Source organism: Vulpes lagopus, chromosome 9 (genome assembly GCF_018345385.1).
Source record: "Vulpes lagopus strain Blue_001 chromosome 9, ASM1834538v1, whole genome shotgun sequence".
NCBI classification, from domain to species: Eukaryota; Metazoa; Chordata; class Mammalia; order Carnivora; family Canidae; genus Vulpes; species Vulpes lagopus.
The window spans coordinates 34385367-34404125 of record NC_054832.1 but is presented as its reverse complement, the minus strand read 5'-3'; the positions used below and the strand labels follow the sequence as shown (position 1 = coordinate 34404125).

General features: G+C 41.5%; 1 protein-coding gene across 6 annotated transcripts in view; it reads right to left on the bottom strand.

The window, feature by feature from the left end:
* Positions 1 to 18500, bottom strand: part of UBR5 (ubiquitin protein ligase E3 component n-recognin 5) — a 136597-nt gene extending 118097 nt beyond the window's left edge. Inside the window, exon 1 of one of the 6 annotated variants that reach the window (XM_041768513.1) lies at positions 18209 to 18500. In XM_041768513.1, coding sequence (XP_041624447.1) covers positions 18209 to 18270 — 62 coding nt within the window. In that variant the 5' untranslated portion in view covers positions 18271 to 18500. The remainder of the gene's footprint in view (positions 1 to 18208) is intronic. The other 5 variants (XM_041768517.1, XM_041768512.1, XM_041768515.1 and 2 more) reach the window with 5 other exon arrangements.
* Positions 18501 to 18759: the final 259 nt, after the last annotated feature.

Genomic DNA, 18759 nt, shown 5'->3' with positions numbered 1-18759 from the left:
CACAGACTAATTAAAAGTTCATGAAATTAAAAACAATGACAATTGCACCTTCAAACAGGATTTCTACATTTCAATCATTGTGATCCTTATAAAAATTGCAAATATTTCTGTAAAAAATGACTCCATAACAAAATTCAAATGAAGCCAAATGCAATGTGTGAACCTTGACTGAATTCTGATTTGAAAAACCCAACTATTATATATAGATATTTTGAAGACAAGAGGGGGAAAACTGAATATGCACTAGCTACTGGATGTATTAGGCAATTCCTGTTCATTTTCTAAGGTATGATAATGGTATGGTAGTTGTACAGGATGAAGTCCAGATTTTTAGGAGATGCAAGTACATGCATTAAAAAGAAAAAGCAGGGGATCCCTGGGTGGCGCAGCAGTTTGGCACCTGCCTTTGGCCCAGGGTGGGATCCTGGAGATCCGGGATCGAGTCCCACGTCAGGCTCCCTGCATGGAGCCTGCTTCTCTCTCTGCCTGTGTTTCTGCTTCTCTCTCTCTATCATGAATAAATAAAATCTTTAAAAAAAAAAAAAAAAGCATCATGAGGACTGCAACTTCTAAATAGTCCAAAGTTTTTACACACACACTTCCCCAGTTTGGCAAAATGATAACAATTACTGAATCTAGAAGATGTATAACCAAGTAATTCATTGTTCATTCTTTCAGTTTCTCTGCATATCTGAAAACGTTTGTAACAGAATATTGGAGGGGGGATGGGAATCAACCTAACCAAAAATACACACACACACACACACACACACACACACAGAGTCAAGGATCACCATTTAAGGAAGGCCTCCTACATGAAATATGCGAGAGGGCAGAGAAGTTATACTGTGGTATCTTTCAATATTATTGGAATAGTACATGCAAAAAATATCCATATACTTAATTCATTCCTTATTCTAAAGATCAAAATGCAGTTGTAAGAATCAATTTTTATTAAAATATTTTACTTTTTGAAGTTCAAATTAATTTAATGAAAATACGTACTAAGTACTATACCTCAGGTACTAGGAATGCAAAGCCCACACACAATAAAGCCTGTCTTCAGAGAGGCCATCTTTCAGCATTCCCATATGGTACTCACAGGCTCAAACTGAAGGAAGAGTAAGCTTAAAAATGGCCCTGCATAGCAATGAAAATATTTTAAAAACCACTTAGGGATATTACAAAGAACAGTTAATTCAGGGGGCCTTCCCATCATTTCTAACTGATTACAATTCTTAATAAGAATACATTTCAAATAGATGTAACACAGAAATCAAACACCTCACATTTTTTTTAAAAGGTGTTATTTATTTATCTGAGGGTGGGAGGGAGGGAAAGGGAGAAAGGAAGAGAGAGACAGTGCTTGTGCCACAAGAGCAAGGGGAAGTAGAGGGAGACTTCTTGCTGACCAGGGAACTGGACACGGAGCAGACACTCAACCAACTGAGCCACCCAGACACCTCTAAACACCTCATATTTAAAAATGTTTCGTAATTATTAATACACAAAAAGCATGTCACTACAATGTAAGCTCCACAAGGGCAGGAATTTTTGTCTCCTTTGTTCACTGTTATGGCCCAAGAGTTTGACCCAAAACAAGCCTTCAATAAATATTCGCTAACAGTGAATCAATCAAACAAACTTCAGGTTGCATTTTTCAAAATGCTTTCTCAGAGCATTCATTTATATTTAAGTTATGATGAAAATTCTGTCAGTTTACTAGGAAAAGTGCTTACATTTTACCACTAGGTTTTTTACAAGATGTCTTCCTCTGAGTGAACTATGAATGTAAAATGGAAACAAACTCTTGTCCAAAATCCAACAAGCTTACATTACACATCATTCCTTTGGGGGCAGGCTGTGAACAAATTTCCGTAAGCTCAAATAAAAAATTATGCCCAAATGCCTAATTCTAATTTAGGGCTTTGTTCAACATCAAAGCTCAAAATAATTTTTAATCATAATTTATTTATAGAATCACCCCTCAATTAATTTTACAAAAGAAATTCTATTTTGTGTAAGAGGTTTCTTGAGAAAAAAAAAATTGTTAATGAAATTAAATAAATGTTCTTTATTCAATGCTTTCCATGTTCTTGTTTTAGGTGAATAGCTCACCAAACTAAAACTCTTTGTTAGGGATTTATTGTTTCTATTACTTAAAACACATACTCAGTACACCTGGGTGGCTCAGCGGTTGGCTCAGGGAGTGATGGGATTGGGTCCCCGCATTGGACTCCCTGCAGGGAGCCTGCTTCTCCCTCTGCCTGTGTCTCTACCCCCTCTCTCTGTGTTTCTCGTGAATAAATAAAACCTTTAAAAACACACACACACATATACTCATATAGAAGCATATAAAACGCTAAAACACAATGAGACATCAAAAGCAATCATCCATAACCCAGAGACAAGTGCACTGTCATTTTCTTTAAGCATCTCTTATGAAACTTTTGTCCTTAACATGGTTAAGATCACAGACTATTTTCTCTCTTAGAAAAATGTATTATTATTCATCTCAGTGATACTACTAGCCCCTCTGTAGAATTTGCAATGTTTTCCCAACAGCAATGAAGCATTTGAACTGAACCATCCATCCAAGCTGGTTCATCTTCATTAACAATAGCTAATTTCAACAGCGAGGTGGGACAGAGGTGCAGGATGCTATTTGTAGCCATGAAATCAAGCAACTGTCCTAAACTAGTATGGAATTCACACCCTTTCCCACACCAGTTCAGTTGCTAAGTTAACCCACTAAATTAATCAGTTACAGGTAATATATAACCTAGCACATCAAATTTATTTTTCATGATAATACCAAGCTCATTTTTTAAGACAGTTAACACTGTATCCCTTTCTACTAGAATTATTCAACTATTTGAAATCTTATGTACTAATTGCTATAAGCATTCTGGGCTTTTCTAGTTCCTTAAATGTACTGCCTTCTCTCACCTGAGAGTCTTCATACATGCAGTTCCTTCTGCCTACAAAGCTCTTCCAGTCCTCAATGCCTTGCGTCTTACCCTGCCCTGCCCCACAGCTTTGGCATCAGCCTCTCGGCCTATCACCTATTCAGAATCCTTGTTCTCCTTTTGACAGTTCTTCTTGAAAGCTTTTCTGCCTCTTCCTCTGCCAGTGTCTCTGCCTCTCTCCCTGTGTCTCTCATGAACAAATAAATAAAAACTTTTAAAAAGGTGGAAGGGCACCTGGGTGGCTCAGTGGTTGAGTCATGGTCCTGGGGTCGATCCCGGGGTCGTGGGATCACGTCCCACATGGGGCTCTCCAGGGGGAGCCTGCTTCCCCCTCTGCCTGTGTCTCTGCCAAAGGAAAGAAGAAAGGCAAAAAGGCAAAAAGGCAAAAAGGCAAAGGCAAAGGCAAGGCAAGGCAAAAAGAAAGAAAGCTTTCCTTCTTCACAGGACCAGGCTGTGTGCCTCTGATAAAGAATCCCAAACTTCTCTCACTGTGCTCATCACACTGGCCCATAATGGCCCAATGACTAAACTCCACCACCGTACACCTGAGACTAGAACAGGCATGTAGCAGAAGCCGCACCCCCCCAAATTTGCTGTTTTAATGGCATGTGTATACACAAAAGTATGTGTATATCAATAATTGCATTTTTATATAGTAATAAATATGTATCAGAAAAACAAGTAACTTCCCGTTCCAAAAAGAAAAAGAAATGAAGCTGTGTTAGTGCAGAGTCTAGCCTTTGTCACTTAAAACTAATCACTCGGGCCCTCAATTTCCTCAGCTGTAAAATATGAAAATCCTAAAAATCTCCCTTGGTGTAAAACTTTGAACATCTCAAAAATGACTAAGCAGTCAATGTGGAGGAGACTTGCAGGTTACAGAAGTTAAAAGCTAACATTAACATTACAGCTTAATATACAGAATGATAGTAAGTATCCTGCAAAATTGAACAAATTCCTGATGAGCACCTGAGAGCACTGACACCTACTAAATAGCCTTCCGAAAAGAACAACCGTCTCAACTCACTGGAAATCAAAAAGGAACAAATCCTCCAGTCCCAGGAGGTGTTACACTGTCAACGTGCTTTTGCTTTATCATACCTTATTTCAAATAAGCTGTTGCCACATGGAAACTTTCCCATTAAGTTTATATGGAAAGTATAATTAAAAGAATATAACTGCACTAAATTCATTCATGCCAAGTTAAATACATCAGCTCTTGTAGTTTAAAATATCTTTAAAAATTACAGAAGAGTTAGGATGGTTTTTAAGAGCTCCCCTCCAGTTAACACAACAAGGTGGTAAGAATAAGAATGTCCACTGCTGGGACACCTGGGTGGCTCCGAGGTTAAGCAGCTCTGGCTCAGGGCATGATCGTGGAGTCCAGGGATCGAGTCCCACGTCGGGCTCTCTGCATGGAGCCTGCTTCTCCCTCTGCTATGTCTCTACCTCTCTCTTTCTGTGTCTCTCGTGAATAAATAAATAAAATCTTTAAAAAAAAAAAAGACTGTCCACTGCTTTTACCTACCTATTAGAAAGAGTACAAAAAGGCAGAAGAGCAGGTCTAAGGCAGGAAATAAAAACTAAATCCTAAAGTGGCAAAGCTGAGAAACATACATCAACTATCACTCATAAAACAGTACACAGAACCCTACAGTCACACAGATTCAAAGCTGAAATGAACTTTCAGACATCAAACACATCCCCCCCCCCCCATCTTACAAATGAGTAAACTAAGGCTCACTGCAGGAAAATAACTTGCCCAAGACTACACAACTAGTTGGCAAAAGGACCAAGTCTCCTGACACCAAGTCAAGTGGCTTTTTAGTTCTCACAGCTCTTCTCATTAGGACCCATCTATGGTACATAAAACCTTTCTTTTCTTTTTTTTTTTTTTTTACATAAAATCTTTCAGATACAGAGTAACACTCTCAAATTTTTTAATTCTAATACTTGATATTGAATGTATCATAAACAAAGCTGAAAACAGATAAAAACAGTATAAAACTTAAAGGACTGGGCAGCCCCGGTGGCGTAGCGGTTTAGCGCCGCCTGCAGCCCAGGGCGTGATCCTGGAGAATCTGGATCAAGTCCCACGTCAGGCTCTCTGCATGGTGCCTGTTTCTCCCTCTGCCTGTGTCTCTATGAATAAATAAATAAAGTCTTAAAAAAAGAAAAAAAAACTTAAAGGACTAAGCAGATACATCTGAATTCAGGTATGTGTTTTTTTAAGTAATCTCTGTGCTCAACTGGGGGCTCAAACTCATGACCCAAGATCAAGCATTAGATGCTCAAAGAAAGAAAAAGAAAAGAAAAGAAAAGAAAAGAAAAGAAAAGAAAAGAAAAGAAAAGAAAAGAAAAGAAAAGAAGAAAAGAAAGAAAAGAAAAGAAAAGAAAAGAAAAGAAAAGAAAAGAAAAGAAAAGAAAAAAGAAAAGAAAAAAAAAGAAAAAAGAAAAGAGTTGAATGTTCCAGAGACTGAGCCAGCCAGGTGCCCCAACATATGTATTTTTGGCTATTTCATCTCACCTTGGGGTCTTAAATCTGGTATGAAATTCCATATCCATTAAAACAGTTCTATCCTGGGATGCCTGGGTGGCTCAGCAGTTGAGCGTCCTCAGCTCAGGGCATGACCCGGGGATCTGAGACCGAGGACCGCATCAGGCTTCTTGTGGGTAGCCTGCTTCTCCCTCTGCCTAGGTCTCTGCTTCTCCCTCTGCCTAGAATCTCAAGCAGGCTCCACCCACATCCAGTGCAGAGCTGGATGGAGAACAGGGCTCGATCTCACAACCCTAAGATCAAGACCTGAGCAGAAATCAAATCGGATGCTTAGGTTGCTTAACCAACTGAGCCACCCAGGCACCCCTGAAGTTAAGTATTTTAAATGAAGACAGTAACTAGGAATCAGAGGACACACAGTAGTTGGTTCAAGGGTTGTGGGTTATTGTTAAGCTGTTTAACAGAGGACACACAGTTTCACATTTAAGAGTCTCTCTCCTCTCGGTATTCAAGGTGGTCATAGGGTCAATCCCAGCCTGTGCAACAAGAATGAACAAAAAGGAACATAGACTCTCCAAATGAGCTCTTCAAATATCCCCTCTCTCCTCCTTGCCAACTCCCACAATAAGTCAGTCAACACATTAGGACAAAGCAACCTGCTTTCACACCCCACTGAGTTCTATTTTCTTGTCTTATCCCTAGATAGTAGCTTTTGCAAACAAAAAGCATAGGAACAAAACTTCACACACACACACACACACACACACACACAATCACTATCCATATGTAAACTGCTCTCACACAGCACAAGAGTTCTGGGCTACTATTAAAACTCTGATTATCAATATCACCCCCTGGCGAACCCCTGATGGCTGACAGTACCTTCCATGCCACTAAAAGAAAATGCATTAATTAGGCTTATGAGAACAGAAGTAAGAGGATGAACCAGTCTCCACACCTTGCAACCCTGTCTTCAAAGCCCATCGTAAGCAGCAGGTTTAATCATCAGGTCAGTCTTCCCTGTCATTTATACTATCTAGTAGCATTTAATTCTCTATTACATGTTTGCCTCTCCTATAAAATAAATGCCCCATGAGAGCAGAGGCCATCATCTTTGTATCCCACTGTATATAATTTTGTTGGAAAAAGTTATTGAATTGAGTAAAAGAGGAAAAATTTATTTTCCCACTTTCTCTGTTCATTTTCCATTCACCAATGAAATCTGAGTGAAAGAAATCATAGACAACCATAGCCACAGTTTCTTCTCCCTCTGAATCATTCTACAGTACAAAAATTCTTTTCCCTAGCACAAACCTAAGAGCACAGAAACAGAGCAGAGAAAATCTACATGATCTGGCCCAATTCAGTCACTTACAAATAACAGTTGTATCACTGATTCGTGGTCACATCACCAATTAGTGTCAGATTAAAAAAAAAAATCCCTGACCACTGGCTTCCTCCAATTTATATTCTACTCACCATTGTGTCAAAGACCTACTGACTAAAAACTTAATCACTATCTAGAATCTATCTCATCAGTTCAAACTTGTCTAAGAATACCAAGCCTTGGGACGCCTGGGTGGCTCAGTGGTTGAGCATCTGCCTTTGGCTCAGGGCGTGATCCTGGAGTGCTGGAATTGAGTCCCACATTGGGCTCCCCGCAGGGTGCCTGCTTCTCCCTCTGCCTGTGTCTATTTCTCTCTCAGTCTCTCATGAATAAATAAATTCTTAAAAAAAAAAAAAGAATACAAAGTCTTCTCTAAATTTGTCGTCTTCTAATCTATGCTGTCTTAGCAGAGATGCAAGCAACTTTCAAAAACGCGTATGGAGGAAATGCTCCTTTATATCTCTAGGGCTGGTGTGGCCCAGTGGTTTAGCACCACCTTCACCCCCGGGCATATTCTGGAGTATTCTGGAGATCCAGGCTTAGTCCCCATCAGGCTCCCTGCATGGAGCCTGTTTCTCCCTCTGCCTGTGTCTCTGCCTGCCTCTCTCTCTCTCTCTCTCTCTCTCTCTGTGTGTGTCTCTCATGAATAAATAAAATCTTAAAAATAAATAAATAAAACTCTAGAACTTTGCAAGCATGTCAAAAATACATGGTACAATCAAGATGTTGCCATTAGGGTAAGCCAGGTTATGGGAACAAAGGCCCTCTGCACTATTTTTTTTTTTAAGGTTTTATTTATTTATTCATGATAGACACAGAGACAGAGAGAGAGAGAGGCAGAGACACAGGCAGAGGGAGACGCAGGCTCCACGCCGGGAGCCCGACGCGGGACTCATTCCCGGGACTCCAGGATCGTGCCCTGGGCCAAAGGCAGGCACCAAACCACTGAACCACCCAGGGATCCTCTACTTTTTTTTTTTTTATTAAAGATTTTATGTATTTATTCATGAGAGACACAGAGAGGGAGGGGCAGAGACACAGGCAGAGGGAGAAGCAGGCTCCATACAGGGAGCCTGACGTGGGACTCGATCCCAGGTCTCCAGGATCACGCCCTGGGCCGAAGGTGGCGCTAACTGCTGAGCCACCTGGGCTGCCCCTTCTTCACTATTTTTGCAACTGCTTTAATCTATAATTATTTCAAAGTAAACTGTTAAAAAAAAAAAAAAACATGACATACCCACCTGATGCCCTGGGCCCACTAATCTATCACCTCACTATTCTCCAAATTTACTCAATGAGCCAGAAAATGTTCCAATTGCCTCTCAACCCAAAGTTCCAGAAAGGGATAGCACAAGTAACAGTTGGTGCAACAAGTGAAACCCACTCCTGGGTTAGCACAATGTTTGAGGGTGAGAAGCACACAAACATTTACTGAACAAGGAAAACTAATCTAACACAGTTCTCCAACTCTGTGCTGGCAACACATGGCAAATATTTGCACAGGCTAAACTCAACTACCTCTTGCACCAGCCTTTCAAAGTTTGCTAGTGATCTGGATCAGCTTCCCCAGCTGGACTGTAACCCTCTAAGCATTGACAGGTGTTATTAAAAAGCTACCCTCTCAGTGTCTTATAGTTCTAGGGAGGACCTAATATTTATGTAACTTTACTCAAACTTTTAAAATTTCATTTCTAGAAAAAACAAAAACAAATTACTCCAGCCTCTAGGAGCAGGAAAATAACCTATTCTCAAGCAAGAGCCACAGAACCTATAGTCTAAGGGGGAGAGAAAGGCTGGGGGCAGTGAGGCCTTGGCAAGCACAGCTCTATGTGCTATCACTGATTATTTTAATTGTAACACAAAGGAATGTGAGCAAGAAGCTTTTATACAGCAGTCCGTAAGCTTTTGTGCACCTGATGATGGTGGTCCATTTAGACACTATGAGAAGTACTTTAAATCAAAGAACCTCTTGATCAGAAATGCCACAATAAATATTTTTACTGCAATTTGGTTAGCTTATGTTACTCTTATAAAAATTCAATGTTGTCAAAAAAACTCCAACTTTAAAGGGGGAAAAGATGGTTTAAACATACCACACCCAAAAACAAATGCAGTCACCCCTCAAGAATGTCCTAGAATTCACCAAAGAGTGATCAAATCTTCATGAAAACTGAAAAAGCTTTTTATATTTCCTAAAGTCTTCTAAGGAATCAAAAGGCCCTGGAGAAGAAAAAGACCAACTGCCTTAGTGCATCCCCCGCCCAAGAGAATTTTGTGAAACCAGTAACATTCTGGAATGTAATGGGGTGGCTGCTAACCACATTAGGACTCCTGTCTCTCTATGCAGGTGTTGTGCACATTCTTCAGTAGCTTCCAGATCTCCAAAGTGGCAAAAAGATGAGCAGCTGCTGCCAACAAAATCAGCTCACATGTCATCTCTGACCCACAGACCATGGGCTGCCAACCTGCCCAACAGAAGTTACCCGGTCCTGGTTCTGCATCCTTTCAGAAGTGACAGAAATCTAACAGGGAATCAGAAGGAACATGTGGCAGTAATTTGGATTCATCCCTTGCTGGAGACTGCAGGAAGCAAAAAGAAAAGGTAGTTCCCTATATTTCCCCCCAGAAGAGCAACCACAGAAAGGAAAGAGCACACTGTCCACAGCATTAAAGTAAGCACTCTCCCTCGATTATTCTCCATCTACACATAATAATCAGAACACCTGATAATGAAGACAAACACCATCACTTAAGGAAACAACAAGGGATTTCTGATAGGAGATGAAGACCAGGTTAATAACCACCACTAGAAATACAAGCATGCTAAGAAAATGAATGTTTCAACTAAATATGAACACAACTTAAGAAAATCACTTGACTGGTGCTTCTTTTGAAGACAACATAGGAAAAAAAAATAAAGACAACATAGGGTTTCTATATGCAGATAATGCAGAGCAAATAAATGGACTAGTTCAAATTACTTCTGAACAAGAAACAATGTCATTCCTACAACATAAGAAAATAGATGCTTAACTGCAAAAGCCCAGTAATCCTTCTCCACAAAGCCTTTCACAGAGAACCCTGTTTTCATCATTTAGACATTAAAATAACCCTACCATATTGTCTGTTTTCTTAACTTGCTTCACATTAACTTCCTAATCTCAAATCTGGCCTTTTCTTTAAGGCTTATGACACCCATCCTCCCCCACTTCTCCCATCATAGCAAGCAGACTATCACAGAAAATCTCAGATGAATCTCCACCAAGCCCTTAAGTAAAGGGGTGTAGGAGCTACTCACACAAAGGCCATCTCTGGAGTTTCAGATCAACTGTGAGGAAGACCTAGTATCTGAGTTCACATAAAGATCTGGAATACCTTGTCACCTGAATTCTGAAACAGCAGATCTATGCTGAAGCAGAGCTAATTTCTTGAAATGGTAGGTTCTCAACACTTCTGAATTACAAAAAAAAAAAAAAAAAAAAAAAGGATCCTGAACTGATGAGGAAGGAAATAAAAACCTATCCATTCAATCCACACTGCTTCCTAAATTGACATGGTCACATCTCTATATGCAATCTAGATTCCCATCAATACTTATGGATTCTTTTTTTTTTTTTAAGACTTTTTTATTTATTTATTCGCGAGAGACAGAGAGAGAGAGAGAGACACAGACACACAGGAGAAGCAGGCTCCAATGCAGGGAGCCTGATACGGGACTCGATCCCAGGTCTCCGGGATCAGGCAGGCCCTGGGGCCAAAGGCAGGCGTCAAACCACTGAGCCACCCAGGGATCCCAATACTAATGGATTCTAAAATAGCACTGTCTTATATACACATATTTTTAAATTAACACAAAAATTTGCTTTCAAGAAAAATGTAGATTGCTTATAAGTAGCTTTTTTGTATGAAAAATACTGTAACATATTAAAGTCAAGAAAAATTTCAAGTAAAAAAAAAAAAAAAAAAAGAAAAATTTCAAGTATAGGGCAGCCCCGGTGGCGCAGCGGTTTAGCGCCGCCTGCAGCCCAGGGCATGATCCTGGAGTCCCGGGATCGAGTCCCACGTCAGGCTCTCTGCATGGAGCCTGCTTCTCCCTCTGCCTGTGTCTCTGCCTCTCTCTCTCTCTCTCTCTCTCTGCATCTCTATGAATAAATAAATAAAATCTTAAAAAAAATTTTTTCAAGTATATAAAAATATACCCAGAATGATCACAAATATTATAAAAACAAACCAAAATATCCAGGTACAGAAAAAGAGACCAGGAAGCCACCAAAATGTTAACAGTGGTAGTACTATGAAACTTTTTAAAGTGATCTTCTGTATTTCCAGGTCTTTTGCAAGACTGGTTTTTTAACAAGCAATTTTTAAAAATAAATAAAAACTAGGGAATGGCTAAAAACAGAAAGCAACACAAATTTACATTAATTAAAAAAAAAAATCTGAAATTGTGGCATATCCAAACAATGAAATACCACCAACACAAAAGGAAAAAAAAACTATTACATGCTACATGAGCTAAGCAGAAGACACCAGACACACAATTCCATTTCTATGAAATACTAAAGGCAAAATTACAGTAAGACAAAGAACAGTGGTTTTTCAGAGATAAGGACAAGAAGAGAGACTGAGAATGCCAAGGGGCACCAGGAAACTTTCTGGGGTGACAGAAATGTTCTATGTTCTTGACTGTCGTTATACAGCTGTATACATTTGTCAAAACTCATCAAACTGTACACTTTAAATAAGTTATACTGTATGACAATTATACTTCAATAAAGCTAATTTACAAATAAAACTAAGGAAAGTTGAAAACATCTTAGTAAGGTAATATGATACCATCAGAAACTAACCAAATACTTTTGCTATATAGCTAAGATTGTGTCTTATTTACACATTTAATATCCTGATAAAAATGAGTATATCAAAAACACAGTTATATCTAAGAGCTTAGTGGATCTCTTATTTTCAAGAGATTTATAACCACAACACTGATTCTATCAAAAAAGTAGTATGAAATCCGATCTCATTAGAGAACACTGTCTTATGGCCAAATTCAATTTAAGAATAGTCTCACTTCTATACATTAACTTAGAAGAATCTTGCAAACTTTTCACATCACTTATTGTTCTTCAATGAGCCCTACAGAAAATCATGTAATTTCAAGAATCTCATCTTACTCTCATCACAAAGTGATGGCTCACTGGAGGTTAAAAAGCAACAGCATCAAGCTGCAAGGAGCCCTCAGATTTCCAGTGTGATGCTGCCCCTCCTTCTAAGGCACTAATCCAAATTTTGTCTTATTCTTTAAAAATCAAATTTTGTAACATATTAGAACCCAATTAGTTTTATCATGTAAAAAACTGTTAATGAAAAATAAGTATTTATGTGACAACAGGAAAATGTAAACAGACTGAATTTTGATATTAAAGAACTAAAACAGTTTTAGGTATGTAGGGTTTTTTTAAAGTCTTCATCTTTGAGATGTATACTGAAGATATATCGATTAAATTATCTGACAGGGAGAGTGTTGAAGCCACCACAATGGCCACTGATGTGATGACTGCTGGATTACGTGACAAAGGTTTGTACCTGTGTGTTCATCATACTACTGCTTCTACTTCTGTATATGCTTGAAACTCTCCATAATAAAACATTTAAAAATAATCATCAAACTCAAAAACCAATTATAATAATAAATCAACAATTCGTAATCACAGTGAGTCAGGAGCTGTTTTCATTTGCTCAGAATGCCAAGGTGGCAAAATGACAGAAAAACAGATGAATGGAATTTTTTTCCTAATCAGAAGTAGATACGATAAAAATGGTGGAAAGAAGACAGAAGTACATCCTCCTGCAACATAAAACTGCTTCCTTTGATACACCTCATAGTAGCTACTGAAGGGTAACTTTTTTTTTTTTTAAGATTTTAGTTTTTTAGGTAATCTCTACACCCAAAATGGAGCTCAAACTTAAAACCCTGAGATCAACTGTCACATGCTCCAGCAACTGATCCAGCTAGGCGCCCCTACTGAAATGCAATCTGACACAGTCATCAGTGATTCCACTTTCTTTAAGGGACTAGTTCCTAAATAACCTAATTGCTAGGGGAAAATCCTAATCTGAAAATTCCCCCAATATTCCTAGTTGCACTTCCTTGTACTGTGTAATTTCCTTCACAAGGGTTTATTTACTCCTAAGCCTACAATTTAGTCTCTGGTTTCTTGATTTATAAAACTGATCTGCCCCTTTGTTTTGATTTTCAATTTTTTGTTTGGCTATTTCATACCCTGTCTTTAAGCTTACTTTCCCCTTCATCAGCTTCATTTAATCATTTCAGTTAAACTTGCCTATACCTTCCCAGTGCGGTCCTCTAGTATTACTGTCCTGGGGTTACAATCTCAGTAATCAGGAGTTTTCCCTCTGGTTTGGTGATGTGATGCTCATCCCACACAGACTCATACTTGTGTTTATTAGTGTGGCACACCGAAATTTCAGGCAGCTTTCCGCTATTATAACACTTACCCACAACAATCTTTTTTGAGCTCCATGTAATCTCTGGCACATTTTGAGGCTCCTACTGAGTGAGAGGGCAAGGATATCCCGGAATCTTTAAAACCCAACAGTTCCTAATAAAAATCCAGACCACTTACTGAATGCCATGCCTTATGCAAAAAAGCACCTTCTCCATCACTGTTGTCCAACACAACTTTTAGTGATGATGGCACTGATCGGCATCTGTACTGTCCTATACACTGACCACTAGCTACATGTGGCTACAGAGCACATGAATGTGGCTACTGTTGCCAAGGAATTGACTTTTTAATTCTAATTTTAAATAGTCACATGAAACTAACAACTTATATTGCTGGAATTTTTCTTCATAAAAGTCACTTCCATTTATTTTTACATCTATGTGTATTCAAGATAAGCTAGGACAGAGTTTTTCGACCCCAGCACAACCAGAATTTTGGATAGGATAATTCTTTTGTATGGGAGCTATACTATGCATTGTAGGATATTCAGCAGCTCCCTATCCACTAGAGAGAGGCCAGTAGCAATGCTCCAGCTGTGACAATCAAAAAAGTATCTCCAAACACTACCAAATATACCCTGGAAGAGGGAGCAAAACCGTACCCAGTTGAGAATCACTGATCTAAGACTAAGAGTCTGGATTTTGCACTCAATGGTAAGGATATTCTACTAGAGCAACCTCTTTGATTTCCTGCGTCTTGATTTGAAAATCAGACAACACATAAAAGCAGTTATATTAACCACCTCTTCCTATTTTCCACATTATAATATTTGTGTTTTCCTACCCACTATCTCCATTGTTACCTACCAACCTTGAGATAGGTACTATGCCTGATTTAGAGACTGAGGTGGGGAGGAGTGGGGGAGAGACAAGGGAGTAAGGCTCTAAGTGGTTCATGACTCGCCTACCAGCACACAGTTAATAAACAGCAGGACTGAGACAAGCCCAGATTTAGAAATTCCAAATCTCTAACTCCTCTCTATATTATCTTACCTGGTAGCCCTACAGCACCTAAAGGGAAGCTCCTTAGAGAAAAACCCTTTTGATATGACAATCTCAGCACAGACTATTTGAATGCACAACACTTTAAAAGCAAAGCTCACAGGAATATTCCACATAAAGACAAACAATGAGAACTGGTTCCTATTGTAACCAACCTGCACCTGAAGGAATAATTCAGGACAGGAACAAGTCACGGCATACCCACATCACCTTAAAAAGGCCTCTCCTAGGCCAGTTCTAGGAAAGGGTTAAGAGGGTCAGTCTCAGGACAAAAGACCTAAGTGGAAGGAGGAGTTGGGGGAAGGGGAAATCAGAACTCTAATAAGACAGGTGGCCACTCTAAAGGCTGTGAAACCTCAAAAGGCAGGACTACCTCAGAATACAAGCCACGTGGAATAGCAGAAAGAGACCTGGACTTGGGCGGGGGGGGGGGGGGGGGGGGGGGGGTGACCCATAACATGGACCCCATTTATCAGTCCACCCCTGGATAAATTCCACAGATCTCTGGGCCTTGTTTTCTCAGCTCATTAGTGAAAAGGCCCAACTACTAGACTTCTTTGGCACTTTCCAACTCTTCCCTCAATCTCCACAGCAGAACCATGTTCTTGGTATCCTTTTCCTGTTTCTCTGAGACAATGATTCAAGCAGGAGCATAGTACTAACTCAAAAAATTCACTAGAAAGAAAATCAGAATGTCACTAAAGTATCTGAGAGCAGGGATGGTTTCAATTCAATAAATTCAACTCAACACAGCGAATATTTGCATAGGGCCAGCCACTCAGCAACAGGGACCTTATAATCATTCTGGGAAGCCACAATCATCACTGTAGGCTCTCTGAATTCCTCTCCTTTGCCCAAGCCACCCCCACCCATATGCATCAACTGTATTCATTATTATTGGGACTCCCAGGGCAAAGATTAAGGATTTTAACCCAATATACAAAGACTATTACAGAATTAGCAAGTTTAAACACACACACACACACAAAATGAAAACACACACACAAAAAAACAAATTTTTTATGCTAAGTACATTTTAGGTATTTGTGACATCACACCACTACACTGAACAAAATAAACTGACTTTTAACAGGAAGTGACTATTTTAAAAAGAAAACTTATTTGCAGAAGAAAATACTTTTTTAAGGCCCCTTAAGTTTTCTTTTACTCGCCAATTTATACCATACTGCCTTTCCAATCTTACTGCTTTTCATGTAAAGAATAAAGTCTACTTATTTATACCATTTTTCATCCGAAAACATCATTTATCATTTCATTTCTGGCACAGACACATTTCTTATATAAGTCAAGCTATAGTTTATAGTTTCTATTACCAAAACTTACTAAATCTTGGTAGTTTTTTTTTTTTTTTTTTTAATGTGAAGATGAAAATATTCTGGACTTTTTGTTCTGGTTAAGGAGCTCCAGAAGCCAGTCTGTTTTGTAAACAGATTTTTGTCAAGCAATGCAGCAATAGGTTGATCCTATTACTCTGCAAGGAGGTATGCAAAGAGGATCTTTCCCTTTGGAGGGGAGACACAGAATAGTTCCACTGTAAGTCAGCTACATCAAAACAGGGTGCATGACTATCTCAATGCTGTCCTCACAAATCTCAACAGACCATTCTTTATGCTACCAGCTTAACTACAGGTCCCCAAAATTTGACCTACAGCACTATTTTCTCAAATATCTGCCACCTCGATGCACACGTTTTATAATCTGAATCACTCACTTCTAGTCCATAAAAACTCAAAATGGTCTAAATATTCTTAGTATTGTATACTGACCCTGTGGGATTCAAAAACAAAACTGATTACTTGTTTACACTAGAAATTAAAGAAAAGGTAGCTTAAAAAAGGATACATTACTTGTAAATTTCTCAGACAAGCTAAAGTAAAAGCAATGTACAAAAAAGAATCAAAATGTCCAAGACAAAATAGGTTTTGGCATAGTCAACTGAGTAAGCCAGTCAGGATTCTTGGTATCAAGCAGGACTAATACAGAAAGCATGGCCTACCCTCTCTCCTGACTGGTGCAATGTCCTAAATTACAAGGCAAGTTACACCACAAGCCCTACCAACTTGGTTCTATGAATGACAGTAGAGCTATCCTCACTAATACCCCGGTTCCAAAATTTACCCAAAAAATCTTTATGTTCAAGTCTTAAAGATCTCTATCTCTAATGAAGTAAAATCAGAATTAGGATTACATAACAAAGAAAATAAATGACAAAATTTATTTCAGTATTTTCAGCAAGTATTTCGAAAGTTTCACAAACATGTTAAATACAATTTGGCTACAGCAAAGATTAGACAAATCTGAACCAGTGCCACAAACTAAGCCCCCAGCTTTCGGACTGAGCAGCTCTCCGCCCCACCTGAGGCGGATAGATACTCGGAGACCAAGGCCAGTGTCTAAGCAGAAAGTTAGGCCTCTTCCTCCCTCCGGGAAGCGCATGACAAACAACGTCATGCAACTTATGTCACCCGGTCACTTAGCAAAAATCCTATCTAACTTCTAAACTTGGGTCCAGATGGCCATTTATACTCAAAAGAAATAGAAAGCAGCTAGATCATTGTGGGGGAGGAAGGCTTAAAATGCCCCACTTTCTGGCTCCTTTAAATATTCAGCCCATCATTAGATCGGAGTCCTAAATTCTAAGACTTACTTTAATGGAGGCCTCCCTCAACCTTCTCCATGTCTGTTTTGCAACAGTGAAGGAACTTTTCCTGCTTTATCTTAGTTCCCTGAGAGCATGCGGCCCTGCAATTCAATATCCTAAACTGGCAGGAACAGTGGAGGAGGCAAAGGGAGGAATCCACAGCCAAAATAGCCTTCTTCTTCTTATTAAAGACGAAAAAAAAAAATCATAATTCCTCCTCCGCCCATAGCAAACCCATCCCAGAAATTTACAGCTTGTTAAGAAAGCAGCATTGCGAACTGCAAACGTAAGAGTTTTCCTTTGACTCTACGCACGGTTTTCAGCTGTCAAATTACAACTCAGGAAAACACTATCATTAGAATAAAAAAGGAAACAAAAAAGCTCGCACCATAGGAGCTGGGAGAAGGAGCTCACCAGCCCCATTACGGAAGAAGGAGAGCAAAGGGAATCCAATCCGTTTCCCCACCCCCGCCTGAATTCATCCCCTCCCCGGGCAGGCAAACCTCACTGCAGGAGCTCAAATTTAATAATAATAACAATAATCATGGCGCTTCCATACCGCCCCCCCCCCCCCGACGCGATCTGCCGGGAATCAGCCTCCCCCTCCCCAGGGATCTCCAGACTTGCCAGGTCCAGACTATCCCACCGGACACAGCTCCCGGGGGTCCGGGCGAGCCCGGTCTACCCCCGTGCCCCTCGCCCCGCTTCTCTTCTTCCCTCTCTTTTTACCTCCACCATCCCCCATCCGCATTGTCTGTCTCAATTCAACTTTGACTAATATGGATTCCTCGGGCCTGGGCCGGGCGGTAATTACAGCCCGCCCCCCACCCCGGGAGCCTGATCCCCCCCCGCAATCATCTCCGCCGAGTTCAACGCGGCTCCTCCGAGGGAGACGGGGCGGGGAGGGGGGAAGGAGGAGGTCGCAGCGCGCCTTCCCGTCCACACCGCGGGCACCGTCTCCACCGCGCTCCCCCCGCGGCCCCGGACCCCCGGGACCAGAAGTTTGCCCCGGAAGGGGCCTAGCCGGGGGCGGTGAGGCCCCCCCCGCGCCGGCCGGCCCGCGCGTAAACACGGGCGCCCGCCCCGGCGCGGCCTCGTGGGGGAGGGGAGGGCGGGGAGGCGCCCCTCCCCCCGCCCGCCAGCCCGCCGGCCCCATTACCTGTCATTGAGCTGGTCCTCGGTGCCCGGCAGCGGGTGAACCACGAAATGGATGGACGTCATGGTGCTTCCTTCTCGTCCTCCTCCCGAGGACGGCGCCCCCCGCTCTCGCCCACCCCCCTCCGAGCCCCCTTCCCCTCCCCGAAACCCACTGCCGCCGCCGCCGCCTCCCAGTCCCCAATGGAGGGAAGCGAATGCGCAGGGGCCGCCACCGCCTCCCTGCCGGGCGTGTGTCCGCGGCCCGGCGGTCCGGCGGGGCGAGCAGGGGCGGATCAACACGCCACCCGCTCCCCCGGCGACAGCGCGCGGGAGTGCAAGGCCGGCGGCCGGGACTCGGGGCGCGCCGCCGCCAGCGGCGGCCGGGCGTCGGGAGAGGGGGCGCCTGGGGAGGGCGGAGAGGGGCAGGCTGCGGGCTGCGGGGACGGTGTGGTCCCGGCGGCGGACGGGGTCCGGACTAGGGAGGTGGGGAGGGAGATGAGCCCGCACCGCGCGTCACTGGCGAGGAGCCGCCGCCGCCGCCGCCAGCACCGTCGCCGCCATCTTCACTTCTGC